At 42.5% G+C, this 17787-nt stretch overlaps 1 protein-coding gene across 1 annotated transcript in view; it reads right to left on the bottom strand.

Annotated features, from left to right (window-relative positions):
- The window catches only part of LOC126419587 (uncharacterized), a 190022-nt gene extending 181296 nt beyond the window's left edge, over positions 1-8726 (bottom strand). The window contains exon 1 of the mRNA XM_050086774.1: positions 8530-8726. Coding sequence (XP_049942731.1) covers positions 8530-8726 — 197 coding nt within the window. The remainder of the gene's footprint in view (positions 1-8529) is intronic.
- Between the last annotated feature and the right edge of the window lie 9061 nt (positions 8727-17787).

The raw sequence follows: 17787 nt of genomic DNA, 5'->3' as shown, positions 1-17787 counted from the left end.
ACTACTATATTGTGATCTGAGTCTATATCTGCTCGTGGGTACGCCTTACAATCCAGTATCTGATTCCGGAATCTCTGTCTGACCATGATGTAATCTAATTGAAATCTTCCCGTATCTCCCGGCCTTTTCCAAGTATACCTCATCCTCTTGTGATTCTTGAACAGGGTATTCGCTATTACTAGCTGAAACTTGTTACAGAACTCAATTAGTCTTCCTCCTCTTTCATTCCTTGTCCCAAGCCCATATTCTCCTGTAACTTTTTCTTCTACTCCTTGCCCTACAACTGCATTCCAGTCGCCCATGACTATTAGATTTTCGTCCCCCTTTACATACTGCATTACCCTTTCAATATCCTCATACACTTTCTCTATCTGTTCATCTTCAGCTTGCGATGTCGGCATGTATACCTGAACTATCGTTGTCGGTGTTGGTCTGCTGTCGATTCTGATTAGAACAACAGGGTCACTGAACTGTTCACAGTAACACACCCTCTGCCCTACCTTCCTATTCATAACGAATCCTACACCTGTTATACCATTTTCTGCTGCTGTCGATATTACCCGATACTCATCAGACCAGAAATCCTTGTCTTCCTTCCACTTCACTTCACTGACCCCTACTATATCTACATTGAGCCTTTGCATTTCCCTTTTCAGATTTTCTAGTTTCCCTACCACGTTCAAGCTTCTGACATTCCACGCCCCGACTCGTAGAACGTTATCGTTTCGTTGATTATTCAATCTTTTTCTCATGGTAACCTCCCCCTTGGCAGTCCTCTCCCGGAGATCCGAATGGGGGACTATTCCGGAATCTTTTGCCAATGGAGAGATCATCATGACATTTTTTCAATTACAGGCCACATGTCCTGTGGATACACGTTACGTGTCTTTAATGCAGTGGTTTCTATTGCCTTCTGCATTCTCATGTCGTTGATCATTGCTGATTCTTCCGCCTTTAGGGGCAGTTTCCCACCCCTTGGACAAGAGAGTGCCCTGAACCTCTATCCGCTCCTCCGCCCTCTTTGACAAAGCCGTTGGCAGAATGAGGCTGACTTCTTATGCCGGAAGTCTTCGGCCGCCAATGCTGATTATTTATCAAAATTTAGTCAGTGGCGGGGATCGAACCCCGGACCGAATACGTTTTGATTATGAATCAAAGACGCTACCCCTAGACCATGGGTACTCTGTCAGCTTTAAGGGCTTCATAGTGGTTTGGGAACATGAAGCCCATGAGTGGCCACAAATGATTTTCAAGTAGCTGAAGAAAACCATTTCCAGTCTATGGTCGTTTCAGGTAGGCCAGAAGAACTAGTTCATTTCATGTAAATACAGCCCGTTCCATTATGACCTGCACAGTGCCTTGTTGATGCCTCTCATGTGACTAAGCCATCTAGGGTCCAACCGATATAGTCACCAGCACAAGAGAGATGCTGCAGGCGATGTCGCCTGTTAGCAAAGTCACTCACGTCAGTTGTTTGCTCCATATCCTATTGACGCCAAATTTCGCCTTACTGTCCTAATGGATATCTTCGTCGTACGTACTATACAAATATCTGCGGTTATTTCAGGCAGTGTTACGTATCTGTTGGCACTGACACCTCTACGCAATCGCCGCTGCTCTCGGCCCATAAGTGAAGGCCGTTGACCACTGCGTCGCTCGTGGCGAGAGGTAATGCCTGAAATCTGATATTCTCAGCACAACCTTGACACTGTGGATCTCGGAATATTAAATTCCGTAACTATTTCCGAAATGGAATGTCCTGTGCGTCTAGCTCCGACTACCATTCCGCGTTCTGAATATGTTAATTCCCATGGGGGATCATAATCACTTCGGAAACCTTTTCACGTGAATCACCTGAGTAAAAATGACAGCTCCGAAAAAGCACTTCCCTTTTACACCTTGTGTTTGCGATACTACTGCCGCCTGTACATTAGCAAATCGATATCTCATGATTTGTGTCATATCAATGTATTAAAGACCGTAAGAAATCAAAACTGAAAGTTTTGATACATTGAACGATGTTCCGATATACATGGTTCAGGTACCTCAAGGCCTGAAATCTGCTACACGTCGGAGGAAAATACTTTTATTGTTGTTCCTGTTGTCTAGAACACATTAACAACCAAAGACACAACGGCGAGTTGATACTAGTTCCAGTCCGTACTGTCTACATAAGGAGTTTGCCACTGGTACGCCATTAGCTCTAGGTAACATTCTCCCCTAACAGATCACCTTCATTTGGCAAATCCTCTCAATGACTCAAGCAATTTCTTGTCCATAGTGCTCGCTCTGCCATAAAATATCAGGTCTTAAATCCCGTAAATGCACTTTGAATCCTGTTACTGTCATTATTGTTATCATTATTATTATTATTATTATTATTATTATTAGTAGTAGTAGTAGTAGTAGTTAGCAATAACAGCAGCAGTAGTACACACATCAGATAAACGTCTGCATCAGCACGGTTCCGAGAGTTCCGGAACCTGTACAGAAAATTGGATTAGAGATCAACATAAATCTCATTCCCGCCCTTTTCATTGCTCATGTTGTACCACCATACAGCGAGACCTTCAGAGGTGGTGGTTCAGATTGCTATACATACCGGTACCACTAAAACCCAGTTGCACCTCTTGCATTGATGCATGCCTGTAGTCGTCGTGGCATACTGTCCACACGTTCGTCAAGCAACTGTTGGTCCAGATTGTCCCACACCTCGACGGCGATTCGGCGTAAATCCCTCAGAGTGGTTGGTGCGTCACGTCGTCCATAAACAGACCTCTAGTCGAGTGATGTCGTTATCCTGAAGAAAGACATTCACGAGATGTTCATGATGGGGGCTGGAATTGTCCACGAAGTCGAATGCCTCGCCAATATGCTGCCGATATGGTTGCACTATCGGTCGGATGGCATTCACGTATCGTACAGTCGTTACGGCGCCTTCCATGACTACAAGCGGCGTACGTCGGTCCCACATAATGCCACCCCACAACAGGAGGGAACTTCCACGTTACTGCACTCGCTGGGCAGTGTGTCTAAGGCGTTAAGCCTGACCGGGTTACCTCAAAACACGTCTCCGACGATTGTCTGGTTAAAGGCATACGCGACACTCATCGATGTAGAATGTGATTCCAATCCTGAGCAGTCCTTTTGGCATGTGGTTGGGCCTATCTGTACTTCGCTGCATGGTGTCATAGTTGCTAAGATGGACATCCCCACGGACGTCAGGAGTGAAGTTGGGCATCTTGCAGCTATTGCGCACAGTTTGAGTCGTAACACGACGTCCTGTGGCTGCCCGAAAAGCATTATTCAACGTAGTAGCTTGGCTATCAGGGTTCCTCAGACCTATAATCAGTAGGTAGCGGTCATGTACTACAGTAGTAGCCCTTGGGCGGCCTGAGCGAGGCATGTCACCGACAGTGCTTATCTCTGTATCCCCTCCATGTCCGAACAACATCGCTTTGGTTCACTCCGAGACGCCTGGACACTTCCCTTGTTGAGAGCCCTTCCTGGCACAAAGTAACAATGCGGACGTGATCGAACCGCAGTATTGACCGTCTAGGCATGGTAGAACTACAGACAACACGACCCGTGTACTTCCTTCCTCGTGGAATGACTGGAACTGATCGGCTGTTGGACCCTCTCCGTGATGATTGGTTATTTCCATCTTTGACATCTCTGAACAGTCAAAGGGACAGTGTCTGAGATGCAATATGCACAGTCAACGTCTATCTTCAGGAGTTCCGGGAACTGGGGTGCCTTTTTTTGATGTGTGTGGTTGTAGTCGCAGTACTGGTAGTAAAGGTAATAGCAGTGCTAGTATCAACGCCATCAGTTTTTACTCGTTACTGTTACTCAAGTCTTTATTAGAAACGTTAAAAGCAAGTTCCAATACATTTTCAGTTCTATTATTACAATTTTGTTACTTTACATTATACTGCATTGATCGTCGTCGCCGGCCGTTGTGGCCGAGCGGTTCTAGGCGCTTCAGTCTGGTACCGCGCGACCGCTACGCCCGCAGGTTCGAATCCTGCCTCGGGCATGGATGTGTGTGATGTCCTTAGGTTAGTTAGGTTTAAGTAGTTCTAAGTTCTGATGACCTCAAATATTAAGTCCCATAGTGCTCAGAGTCATTTGAACCATTTGATCGTTGTCTTTAGATACATTATGTGAAAGGCTGAGTATTCGTAAACAGCTGCTCCTGTGTCAGAAAGGGACTGAATGTCTCAATCTGAACCGGTTAAATAAATGAAATAAAATATAGTTCATGACTGGCCCTCGAAGTTGTAGTACTGTTCGTCACAGGAACCAGAAGACATTGCCTTAAAAAAGGATGTTGGAGGATGTACTGGGCGGAAATCTTAACAACTTAACGGTGAAAATATTCTCAGTTGACATCTTCCGTGTGAAAATATCGTGTAACGACGAACAGAAACTTACATAAGATCTGGCCGTTCAGGTGGTTTGCTGTTGTCGTCCTCCGTTGTTGTATGGAGTGGAAAGTGAGTTGGTCTGTCACAGAGTGAATTGCCATTAATTTCGCTGTGAATAGTCAGATATTAGTTGGTCTGGGTGGAAAAGGGAAGAAAATTGGCTTCGACCCGTTCAAAGAAGCCTTAAGCGATACAGGTGAGAGTGAGAGATCTTCGATCATGTGGAACATTCCCCTTTACACCGGCGCTTACGGAAGCGAAGACAAACGAATGTGCGTTTGTAGGAAGTTCAACAGCGTTCACCACCATTCTCTTGTGTCTGTGAACAAGCGTTTACACTAAATGAAACACAAGAGATCACAAGGTGAAGAACACAGCCTATGGAAGCTTCGTCACAGTTTCTTGGCGCTAATAATCGGGACATAGGATACATCACAATACAGCTAGAGCCACGACACGAGATAGATAACATCAATGAAATGTGGTGATTCGGCTGCTCCTACCTATGGTTTTATGCAAGCCATAGCACCTCCAAAGACCACATACGAGATTTTCGTATTCTCTCCGTCGCTACATGGAAAGTATTAGCCCAGCAGAAAAAATGAGGACGACTTTTTTGAAGGAAATAAAATGTATTTAAATTTTAAACTGGGATGCGTTTTCGCTGGAGGCCACGATTTTCGAGCTGCTCAAGAAAAACGCAGTTGGAATCAGGAATCACTTTCGTAGGGTTCTCCTGAATGATTCGAAAACTATGGGCTCTTCGAAAACGTTTCCCAGTACAACTTAATTACATTAAAGTTCGTACAAAAAGGTCTTGCTCATTTTTTGGGTAGAACTAATAGTTAGTGCATAGCGGTAGAGAGAAAGAATACGAAAATCTTGCACGTGATTTTTGAAGGCGTTATGAGTTGCATATATCTCATATGTAGGGGCAGCTGAATCACCTTGTATAGTTATTTCTACGACAGATAACGCGTTCCCCAGTAAATCGTAGTTATTGATCATTAAATATCACGTAAATAACAATGATACAACATACATCTAGTTATAAACACCACGAACGTAAGCAGCGAAAATGATCGGGACTTTCGTATAATCTTGACTAGCAAAGGCATCTGGCGTTGGCCAGGTACCTATTTAAATCTGTGCGTTCACATCCGTACCGCGCAGCATCTGGCTGTATCCTTAATGTATACAACGTCATATCTCCCGAACTGGGCGTCACACAGTGGTATAAGTTTGTAGGTACATTCAAGGGCTCATTTGAATACTGTCTGAAAAATGTCTAGCGAAAAGAATCAGTAGCAACGAAATAACAAATTTACATGTTGTGCACGATGTGACAGTTTCTCACGAATCTCACTGTTTATGGCGTCATACATCTTGAACTACATGTCGCGCAATGATATAATTTTGCAGTCGCATTTAGTGCTACATTGCATCCTGTATGAAAAATGTGTCACGAGTACACCTAGTAGTAAATAATTAATAATTTATGACGTCATACCTTATGCAGTACTTTCAGTGGATGAACAGAGGAACAGTAGAAAGCGATAAAATTTTTATCCTTTGATCATTTTGTAGGAGTTGTCAGCGTTAAAAAATATCATAAAGGTTTGTAATTATGTGTAAACTTTGTTGCAAGTTGCTGAGTGCGCTCATTCACAAACTGACGGACAGTTAGGTATATGTGTACCAAGTTTCGTTGAAATCGGTTCAGTAATTGAGGAGGAGATGTGGAACACACTTACACATGCACACGCACACATCTGTTTTATAAAATGTACGGATTTTAATCATTATAAAAGATACGTATTCACATGTGTTTGCTTTCAAGGAAATTTATTTCGTTCTTAATAAATTATCTCATTATCTCCGTTCCCTTCTGATGCAATAATATAATCAATATATTGTCTTGCTCACGTCCAAAGTAGGACCTTTGGGTTCTTCAACATCTCTCCAGCAGTAATATTTATTTTCCATCAGTATTTATGCTGCGGATCTCTTTGGGACCTGTAAGCACATACGATATTTATATTCTTATATCAGTAACACTACGTTTTCATAGGACCACACCATCACTCATGTAACTCAAGTCAACAAGAACAGAAAAAGACAAGATAGTACCAGACCACGATATTATTACAGTTGGCCTCAGCGGCTGTTACCACAGATACGTGGTGACGTAAGAGTAAACAAATACAGTGGTGACTAAGGAAAATAAACCGCAATGTGAGCGCTTTCATGGCAGTTGTGCATGGTACTGTCAAGTGATTCAGCGCATCCTCGTGAAATATTACGATCCAAACTCACGATAGGACGACTGAAGTTGCCTAACTCTCAGGTGCAATAAAAATGCGGTCGACTAATAACAGACGAAAATTTTCTGAATTCCTTTCGCCGCAACGGGGAGAACGCGAGTTCCCTTCAACGGTTCGCGGAAAGACTGACAACCACCGGAAGACGAAAGAATACAAGCGAACGGTCCTTCTGCAGATTGTCACAGCCATTATCTTCAGACATATGGAGACAATAGAAAAAATGTACTATTCTCGTTTACATATTATTTACAAAGCTTACAACGTACATTTGAATAAAAACATACGGGATTTTTTATTTCGTGCACTGTGTTCATGCTTCGACAGACAGATCTGCTACTTGTAACAAATTTTATTAAGTAAGAAGTGTACTGAAATGAAGTTGTTAGTATAAGCTGCAAGATACTCGAATTTACACTACAAATAATTTGTATTAAACACTTTTAGATCAGAGACAGTTTTGGTGGTTTGCCCTAAAATACTATTGCATATGACATTACGAACTGAAAATAAACAAAATGGGAAATAATATAGCTGACAGCATTAGCATAGCAAACAGACATTTGTCTAGGTTCTTGCAACCGAATTAATCAAGTTTAATCCAAAGGATTTAACTCTGTCAACCTCTTCTACCTTCAAGTCTTCATATTTTATATACAGGGTGTAAATTTTAAGTTAACAAACCACAATAACTCCAAAAATAAGCTTCACACGAAAAAATGTGTATGATCCAAAGTTGATTATTTTTTAAGGGGCATCTGCTCGTGCTAAAATTAGCCCACCAGCCCTGCCCCCTGGGGCTGGGGCGGGAGGCAACTTTAAAATTTCAAATGAGAACCCCCATTTTTTATTGCAGAATCAGATTCTAACAAAAAATTACGTACATTTTGTCTTAAAGATTTGTTTTGATTCTTGGTAGTTGGAACTGTAATTCAAGAAAATCTATGTTCTCATTTTTGCGTGGAAAATGATTACGGATAAATAAAAATACCTATTTAATTCGTAAATTTTGATCCGCTAAAACTAAAACTGTCCCTCCCTCCCCATAGGGTGGGGTTTGAGAGAGAGGAATTAGAGTTTTACAAATATTGACCCAAATATTAATTTTGTCCTCAGATTCGAATAAGTTTTGTTTGTTTGTTTGTTTGTTTAAGACAAAATGTACGTAGTTTTTTTTATGTAGAATCTGATTCCGCAATAAAAAATGTGGGTTCCCATTTGAAATTTTAAAGTTGCTTCCCGCCCCACCCCAGGGGGCTGGGGTGGCAGGCTAATTTTATCACCAGCAGTTGTCCCCCTTGAAAATAATCAACTTTGGATTCTACACATTTTATCGTGTGAAGCTTATTTTTCTAGTTGTTCAGGTTCGTCAACTTAAAATTTACATCCTTTATATATTGGGTGGAATCTCTTGAAACTTCTGGGCTGCAAATACTAATGTCTTTCCTTAACAAGAAATAACTGTAAACTGAATAGAAACAATTTACTTAAGTCCATTAAAATTTCCCCAGCGGATCTTTCTAAAGAAATACATATGATTTACTACTTATTGTAATGTTTGCATCATCAGCAAACAAAATAATCTACCTGTTGAAATTAGTTAACGTACATGAAAAAATGATGGCAATAATATGGCACTATGTCTTCTCAGTTATGCACTCTTGCTCATATCGATTTTTTCGGCATTGGAATGTCTTTGGGTTTTGTAACCTAGCTATAGTTACTCTGGTGCCTTGGTAGGGGATGGCCTTTGGCCACCTCGGTCGTGATTTACGTACATGCGCAGCACACGCTTAAGGGCTGTTCGGGATTTGCTGTCACTGAAGCAGTCTTCACCACGTGAACTTGCTAGCTCCGCAGGTCCGTCCACCACGTTTGTGTGGTGGATGCTTACTTTGAGGAGTCTGCCGAGGCCTAATCCGTCTTCCCTCTGTCTTTGAAGCTGCGGGTCTCTTGTGTATGGTACGGTGACCATCACGGATCGTGACAAACACGGTGCTTTTGCTAATGTGTTTCATGTTGTTTCATGTGGTGTTGGTACCATAAACGTGTCTAGCTTTTAATAGTGGTCGTTATTTTGGTAATTATCCACAACGTGGTTCAGCATACCAATAATAAGAACGTTCCCAAGTTAACCCTTGATTCAGCTGTAAGAAGGCCTGTATTTCACCTACAATCTGTCCAAATTTATGATTGACAGCGGTTATGGAAGTAGTAGAGGAGGAGGCCCTCGTGGCATGCTCGGGCTATTTTCCGCCAACGCCACGCTACCTGCAGCCGCAGCCAACCACAAAGTTGCACAGTCTTCATCCCTAACCACATCACTTCCTGCAGGACTTTCTGTCGTGTGTGATCGTTGCGGCCTGGGACTTTCTGTGTGTTCGTCTTTACAGTTGTAGGAACTATTCTTTCATTTGTTGTTACTGTTATTTATTGTCAAATTATTCAGTGAGTGGTACTCAACGGTGTAAGGCATATGGTCGGCGAAAGTTATAAGTGGAAAAGTTCGACGCCGTCCTCTTGGCCAGGGGACTGCCGTACGAGGAGAGACGAGAGAGATGGTTATCACCTTACATGCCTGATTTGAGAATGAAAAGCTAAAGGGTGGCCCGCTGTTCACCATTAACAAAATAATCGACGAAACTGCTGCAGGTTTGAATACAAACAAAAACGTTGTTGTGAAAATGGGGATGGAAATGTTTGAAAAAGAAAAGGAAGTTGAAAAACTATCGAAACTTAACCCCGCTGGGAAGAAACGTTGTTTGGATAAGCGGATTATCAGCATTGATTCGTTTGCAGAGGATGCGATTTTCGTCGTCTTGTTTGTGATTATTATCCCACGAAGGAACATCTGACTCTCAGGAAGTTTCTGGTCACACTTAAAGATCTTTTCAATGCAGTCGCACGTCCTCGTCCACAGTTTTACACACCCTAGGTATTCACTATGAATTTTTCTGTGGCCATTAACTGTTGATCGACAGGGAGGATACAGAAGCATGGCGATGTCGATTTGAAACGATATCCGTAGCATAAATATCGAGGAATGGTGTGACTTGACGAAATGTGGATCACTTCTGGTCACGTTCTCAAGGAAGGCTGAATAGACGACACAGCTACAAAAACTACGACAATGCCTTCTGGAAAAAGGGCAGAAATAGTCTTTTTCATGCAGGCATCTCAGGAAGTTTCTTCCCAAACGGTCTCCTGCTTTTTAAATCAAATGAAACAGGAGATTATCACGAAGGAATGAACCACGTAACATTTATCAAGCAGTTCGATGATTTACAAAGACCAAATCGCGAAAAACAGTCAACAATTGTTCTACGTAATTCTCTTTACTATTCAGTTGTCGGTATCACACCTACGATCGCAAACTGAAAGGAGGAAATGATTGACTGGCTTCAGCGTCATAACGTCGATGTGAGTGATGACCTATGGTCATAGGTATAACATATGGAAAAAAATATATCTTACCACAAGCCACAGTTCCCCTTATACGAAATCGACAAATTGGCAAAAACAGAAACGGGCGTACAGTCGTTAGGCTACCAAATTACTATTACCATTTCGATGTAGTAGAGTTAATATGGGCCCAAATGAAAACGCTGCGTTGCCAGAAATAATAATAAACTTACCCTATCCGCAGTCCATGCAGAGAAGCTATTAGGAACGTCACGTTTGTGGATTGGAGGAAAGCTTTCAAACGTGCGGAGATCATCATGGAAAGGGCATGGTGGAAAGAAAATTTTAGAAAAATTCAGTGGAGGAGATGATAATTGCATTAAATGACAGCAGTGGTAGTGAGAGAGTAGTAGTGACAGTTCAATAATCCGTCATAGCGATGAGAGTGGTATTAGATAAAATTTTCCATTATCCCCAGAGAAATAGAGCACAGGTGGGTTGAGCTATGTAGCTTTGGTGAGCGCAGTTTACATACGTAAGGCCTTAAATAATAAAATCATACCATCGAAGGATTTGTAGTTTTAATAAAAAGGCCTAAATAGCAGCTAATTCCAAAGGCAGTTCATCTCAGGGATCTAGTCTGTAGCAAAAAAAAAAAAAAAAAAAAAAAAAATTTAATAAATATTACTGTTTGCAACATAACTGTTATAATATAGAGGCCCTGCTATTTGTATAGCTTTTGTTCCTTCTAAACATAAGACGTTGGCCTATTTAGAATATGTTTTACAACTGTGAAAAAATGCCATAATGTTATTTTTTCGCAAGTTATTGCAAGGCATTGTGGTAATATGAGTGGCAACAGCAAATCTCACCCAGTATTACACAGGCAGGCGAGAGAAATAATATTTCGCGTGTATCAGTTCTTAAGACGGGAGCTGGAAGCGGCAGCCACAACTGACAAAAAAGCGTCGCCCAGTCTTGCCAAGTGCCAAGAACGAACAGCTGAGGCGTGTGGTATCGGTTTGTGAACCGTACAACGGATCACCAGCGAAGCCAAAGCATCTACCGAAGAGAACGAATCGCCTATTTTTAAGTCGCCTGGTAAGTGCCGAAATCGAAAGAAATTCGTGAGCTCAACGAGTTCAGTAAGAATGTGTTACGGGGCAAAATATTCGATATGTATAGCCAAGGTGAATATCCTACGGTAGGTAAATTATATTCCTACATGAAAGGAGCTGAAAGTTTCAACGGCAGCAAATCTACCATGCTCAGAATATTAAAGGAGATGGGAGAACCGATAGAGGTACTCAACACAGAAAGAGCAATGACGGAAGAAAACTGCTCTTAGAGAGAAGTGACATTGTAGCAGCAAGAACTGTGTTCTTGAGAGAAATGCACGAGATAAAACAAGACCAATGTGCTGGAAGACAAGTGACGATGTTGGTGGCCTGAAGGTTCCTGTGGGAAAAGGTAGACGCTTTATTGTTCTTCACGCTGGTTCTGCAGGGACAGGCTTCATACCAGAGAGTAAATCAATATTTAAAGCATCGAAGACGAAGGAATCACATGACTATCACTCTGAAATAACCTATGCTGTATTCGAGCGGTGGTTTGTGCAACAGCTACTTCCGTACATGGCAGAGAATTCCGTTATTGTCATGGACAACGCAAGCGTGCACTCTGTACAAGTGAATAAGGCTCCTACTTCAAATACCAGGATGGATGAAATTATTTAGTGGTTGTCGTCTAATGGAATTCCTCACACAGCGTCACAGACCAGGGCAAAGTTAATCATACTTGTAAATTCATACAAGCCGGAATGCCGCACTTACGAGATAGATGAACTGGCAAGACAGCATGGTCACTGAGTGATCAGGTTACCACCATATCACTGCCACTACAATCCTATTGAGCTGGTATGGGCGCAAGTCAAAACCTATATCTCAGAAAGAAACAGCACGTTCCGAATTGCTGACGTGGAAAGACTCACACATGACGCAGTGGACAACGTAAGCATATCTGCATGGGCAAACTGCGTCAGACATTCGGAAACACTCCAGGAAGAAGATTTTAGAAAGGAAATCGACGTAGACTCGGTGATGGAGCCTGTCATAATTAATCTTTACGATTCGGATTCGTCTTTATCAGACAGTGAGGATGAAGACGATGATTTATGATACTTGTGACAGTACTCCAATGGTGCAGTAAGCATTTAAAAATATATTGTAAATCTTAAGCCTGTATTATATAACTTGAGTCTACGTTTGCCTCGCTGGTAAAGTAATTATAAAAATATTTTACTTTCTTACGCAATTTCGTTATGGACTTTGTTTAAAACTTGTCTTCAGTGATGACACTCTTCGATTTTCTTATTGAATTATCCGTCAAAGTATGTAAAATTTCGTTTGTATTTATGCTAGTCGGACTGCTGTCTTCATTTCTGAAAAAGTAATTGTTCCTGCTTTCCCGAAAATTAGTCCGAACAAACAGCACGTGGAAACTTGTTTTATACACTCCTGGAAATTGAAATAAGAACACCGTGAATTCATTGTCCCAGGAAGGAGAAACTTTATTGACACATTCCTGGGGTCAGATACATCACATGATCACACTGACAGAACCACAGGCACATAGACTCAGGCAACAGAGCATGCACAATGTCGGCACTAGTACAGTGTATGTCCACCTTTCGCAGCAATTCAGGCTGCTATTCTCCCATGGAGACGATCGTAGAGATGCTGGATGTAGTCCTGTGGAACGGCTTGCCATGCCATTTCCACCTGGCGCCTCAGTTGGACCAGCGTCCGTGCTGGACGTGCAGACCGCGTGAGACGACGCTTCATCCAGTCCCAAACATGCTCAATGGGGGACAGATCCGGAGATCTTGCTGGCCAGGATAGTTGACTTACACCTTCTAGAGCACGTTGGGTGGCACGGGATACATGCGGACGTGCATTGTCCTGTTGGAACAGCAAGTTCCCTTGCCGGTCTAGGAATGGTAGGACGATGGGTTCGATGACGGTTTGGACGTACCGTGCACTATTCAGTGTCCCCTCGACGATCACCAGTGGTGTACGGCCAGTGTAGGAGATCGCTCCCCACACCATGATGCCGGGTGTTGGCCCTGTGTGCCTCGGTCGTATGCAGTCCTGATTGTGGCGCTCACCTGCACGGCGCCAAACACGCATACGACCATCATTGGCACCAAGGCAGAAGCGACTCTCATCGCTGAAGACGACACGTCTCCATTCGTCCCTCCATTCACGCCTGTCGCGACACCACTGGAGGCGGGCTGCACGATGTTGGGGCGTGAGCGGAAGACGGCCTAACGGTGTGCGGGACCGTAGCCCAGCTTCATGGAGACGGTTGCGAATGGTTCTCGCCGATACCCCAGGAGCAACAGTGTCCCTAATTTGCTGGGAAGTGGCGGTGCGGTCCCCTACGGCACTGCGTAGGATCCTACGGTCTTGGCGTGCATCCGTGCGTCGCTGCGGTCCGGTCCCAGGTCGACGGGCACGTGCACCTTCCGCCGACCACTGGCGACAACATCGATGTACTGTGGAGACCTCACGCCCCACGTGTTGAGCAATTCGGCGGTACGTCCACCCGGCCTCCCGCATGCCCACTATACGCCCTCGCTCAAAGTCCGTCAACTGCACATACGGTTCACGTCCACGCTGTCGCGGCATGCTACCAGTGTTAAAGACTGCGATGGAGCTCCGTATGCCACGGCAAACTGGCTGACACTGACGGCGGCGGTGCACAAATGCTGCGCAGCTAGCGCCATTCGACGGCCAACACCGCGGTTCCTGGTGTGTCCGCTGTGCCGTGCGTGTGATCATTGCTTGTACAGCCCTCTCGCAGTGTCCGGAGCAAGTATGGTGGGTCTGACACACCGGTGTCAATGTGTTCTTTTTTCCATTTCCAGGAGTGTATTATGTATGACAATAGATATGTACAATAGACACAATATCAACAACTATAAATTATTTATTGTAAGAAAAGTGTCTAGAAACAGAAAGTGCCTTTGGTTCTTTTAATAATAACGATTTTTTGTGTATGACAGGCTCTTTTTATATTTTCTGAAAAATGATTCTTTCATCTGTGTGCCGTAAAGATGCTCTACCTGTAGACTGCTCAGACGTTTGCTTAGGTCACTTAACAAAACAGGCATGTAAAAAATTGACATGTGCGAATATTTCCCCTACAATCTAAATAAATAATTTTGACTACATATGGTAGGCCATCGCAGGGTGAACGTATTCTCTGGGTTCGAAAGGGAGACAGAAATACCCCTGTATGAGCCGCGATTTTTCCCAGTACTCACACGTATTGCAAAACATTTTATGTGTATTATAAAAATCTTTTGAGTATCAGTAGGTATACATTTTTTGGCGAGGTTTCTTCTACTTTTCAAATTCCACTTGCAACTGAGACCAGATGACCAGCAAAGACGTGTCTGAAAGCCCTGGTAGCGGTGGAAAACCAACCAGAATGTGGACCCTCATGAGCTCTGACAGCCAGGAATGTTGGTCTTCGGGGCGTTTCACTTCATAGCAGAACCTTTTTGGTTGTCGTCCGCTGGGCCCTTACAGCACAGCTCTAAGTCGACGATGCTGTACGCTCTCTTTTGCTGCCCTTCATGGCAAGCCATTCACCACTTACGTTTCAGCAAGATAATGCCCGCACACACGCGGCGAGAGTCCCTACAGCGTGTCTTCGAGCTTGCTAAACACTACCTTGGCCATCGAGGTCGCCGGATCTCTCCCCAGTTGAGAACACTTGCAGCATTGTGAGCAGGATCTTCCATCCACTAAGGGTTTTTGAAGATCAGACGCTCCAATAGGATAGATTTTGGCACAACAACATTCAGGAGAATGTCCAGTAATTCTATCAATCAATGTCAAGCCTAGTAACTATTTGCATAAGGGCCAGAGGTGGACCAAGGCGTTGTTGACTTGCTCAATTTGTAAAGCTAGTTATCTTGATCAAATCATTCATATTTTCTAAAATTTCAATATTTTGTTTATCTGTATATTCACACCATATCTACCGATTTCTATCTTGCTCGGATAATTCCTGCGAGGTGTATCGATTTTTGTTTTCTTAGAGAGTGTACATATAGTATGTATACGTTTTAGAATCTGTACTAATTCGAACGTCCACTTGGGGTGTGGACCGAATTGAAGCTGATTATCGTGTGTTGGCTAATCCATATCTTTTGGCCCCATCATTGCCTTTGAATATTTCGTTGGTGTCTCTTGTTAATAACTGCTTACGCTTGTTGATTTTCCAATGCTTCCATTCTTGTGTTAAAGGCAAGGTAAAATTCACAAATTCTGTTATCTTGGAAGTTTTTCTTAATGCAGAAAGTGTTACTCGTATGGTGGTTATTGTGAAATTGATTTTTCAAGTAGCCCATCAGTTGTTAAATCTACTGCATGACTCCAGAGGCGATTGTCATGTTCAAAGGTTTTGCCTTGTCATAAATTAAAAAAAGGTAAGCCCCTGAAACACTGAATGGACAATAATTTAAAGTTTGTGTAGCTTATTATGGTGTTCTCTTGAGCTTAATTGTTCGTCACTTCTTATCTTCAACTTGGCCTTTGCGGCAAATAAATATGTTGTAGCATATTATATTCTTAATGTTTAGCACCTTACCATTCCCACATTGCCAAGTCATCTTTGACAAAATGTATCAGATGGCTAACAGTTTTGAGAATGCTGGCAAAGTGAACTTAACTGCACATTTTATGGTATTTCTTGATATCTTTTCTTGTACAGTGACTTTATCACATTTTAGCAAATCGAGTGGTCCACTGATATTTTGAAGTATCAGGTTGTGGCGTGGCACTGAGATGGGTTCTACGCTCCGTTGTTCCTCATTCCACCTTAATTACTGAATATCTGATTTCAGGATCTAATGAGACCTCTGTTATTCGCATTAAAGAAAGACGATGTGGTAGTAGATATTTCTTTTGTTTTCAAGTAATTCAATTCATGACCTGAGCTTTAATTATGCATCATAGGATGGTGTAGTTTATGCATTGAAGCAGTGAAAGCGAACATGGCCGGTCTTACGGCGCATTCGTGCCAAAAAGAAGGTAGATGGCCGCGGGAAAGCTTCCAGACGCACTTTCCCGTGACGACACCTCTTATGTGCAGGAATGGGATTGCCCGTTAAGTAAGGGGGAGTAGGGAGGGGGTAGAGAACCAAAATAGTGCAAAACTTTCTTACATCTCGCAAACGGTTATCTGAGAGCGGCAGAGGAAGCCGTATGGCAAGGTGCTGGAGTTAACTTCGTTGTGCCTTATAATAATAAATGATCTTTCTGGGAGAAGGAGTTGACACTGCACACTCAATGAAAGCCTGTGTGAGAGCTCGATAAAAACAACAAAGTAACTGAAATAGATATTGTGAAATTAATAACGATAGTAGCTACAGAGGAGCTGGTAACCTGTCCATCAGAATGTGTTAGACTGAGGGGACCTTCAGCACGGGCGATTTGTCTCAGTAGTAACTGTGACACCATCCCTTGCTGTTGTTACATCCCCTCCTACATTAGCGATCTGATGCCCATGTAGCACATAAAGGGATTGCGTGAATATTCGAGCAATCCTACACGAATCTGTGTTATACTTTTACTTTGTCGTACATCTGTAGTGCATCCCCTTTAGACCAATTGTCAGTGGCTGATCGGACTTGCCGACCACTGTGAAATACTTATATCTGATTGTTCGGAAATTATTTTGTGAGAAAAAGCTGATCGTTTCCTTTCTTACAGCATGATACCTCCTCTTGATAAGGGACTGAGCTTGTTTTCGTTACTCAAAAAGTGACTGAGCTGCACAAATTATGTAAGTCATGACAGAAAATCTTAAGAGCTTGCAGAGGTAAGGACGCGTTCCTTAAATCTGGCGTATGGTTCATTTCAGGTCATACATAGCCTCATACGAAATGTAACCAACATATCGAAATTGTATTTCGTCTGAAAGAAGAATGATAGCTATCACCATTTTTAAGATATTGACTTCAAAATCTACAGAAGAGCCGTTATCTGTGTGCCCATTTCTGTCCATGCACAAAATGAATCATGAGGTCTTGACACCCACATATTTCATAAATAGTTCAAGAAACTTAACAGAGGTCCGTTACAAATGATAGTGCACAAAGAGATGATTATTTTATGATTATTATTAGAAAATTCTTATCTATAGTACATAAAGAGGTGCTAATAAAATGATTATTATTCGAAAATTTTTATCTACCGAGCTATAGAGGCTAAGATTGTTTTTTCCTTCAATTTCATGACATACTTTTCTTAACAACGTTTAATATCTCGTCAGAGAATACTGTGGCATTGCAAACATCAATATTTAGGATATTTTAATAGAGACCTGTCTGTTGTTATGTCACACGATAGAATCGTTAAGTAACTACGTGTTTTACGCATTCCATTAATTTAGTTTGTGTCGAGTTTTTTGTTTATTTATAGCCTCTATATCCACATGTAATGATATCAGCTTACCTACCTAGTCTCTCCAACAATGCAACTGAATTCATCTTGCCGGCATCCTGTTCCCTCACGTTCTTTCTTCACAGTGTGACACCAAGTACGATTTATAATTCCCTC

This window comes from Schistocerca serialis, chromosome 9, assembly GCF_023864345.2.
Source record: "Schistocerca serialis cubense isolate TAMUIC-IGC-003099 chromosome 9, iqSchSeri2.2, whole genome shotgun sequence".
Classification (NCBI taxonomy): domain Eukaryota; kingdom Metazoa; phylum Arthropoda; class Insecta; order Orthoptera; family Acrididae; genus Schistocerca; species Schistocerca serialis.
The sequence above is the reverse complement of the archived record's forward strand: the minus strand, read 5'-3'. Positions and strand labels throughout refer to the sequence as shown.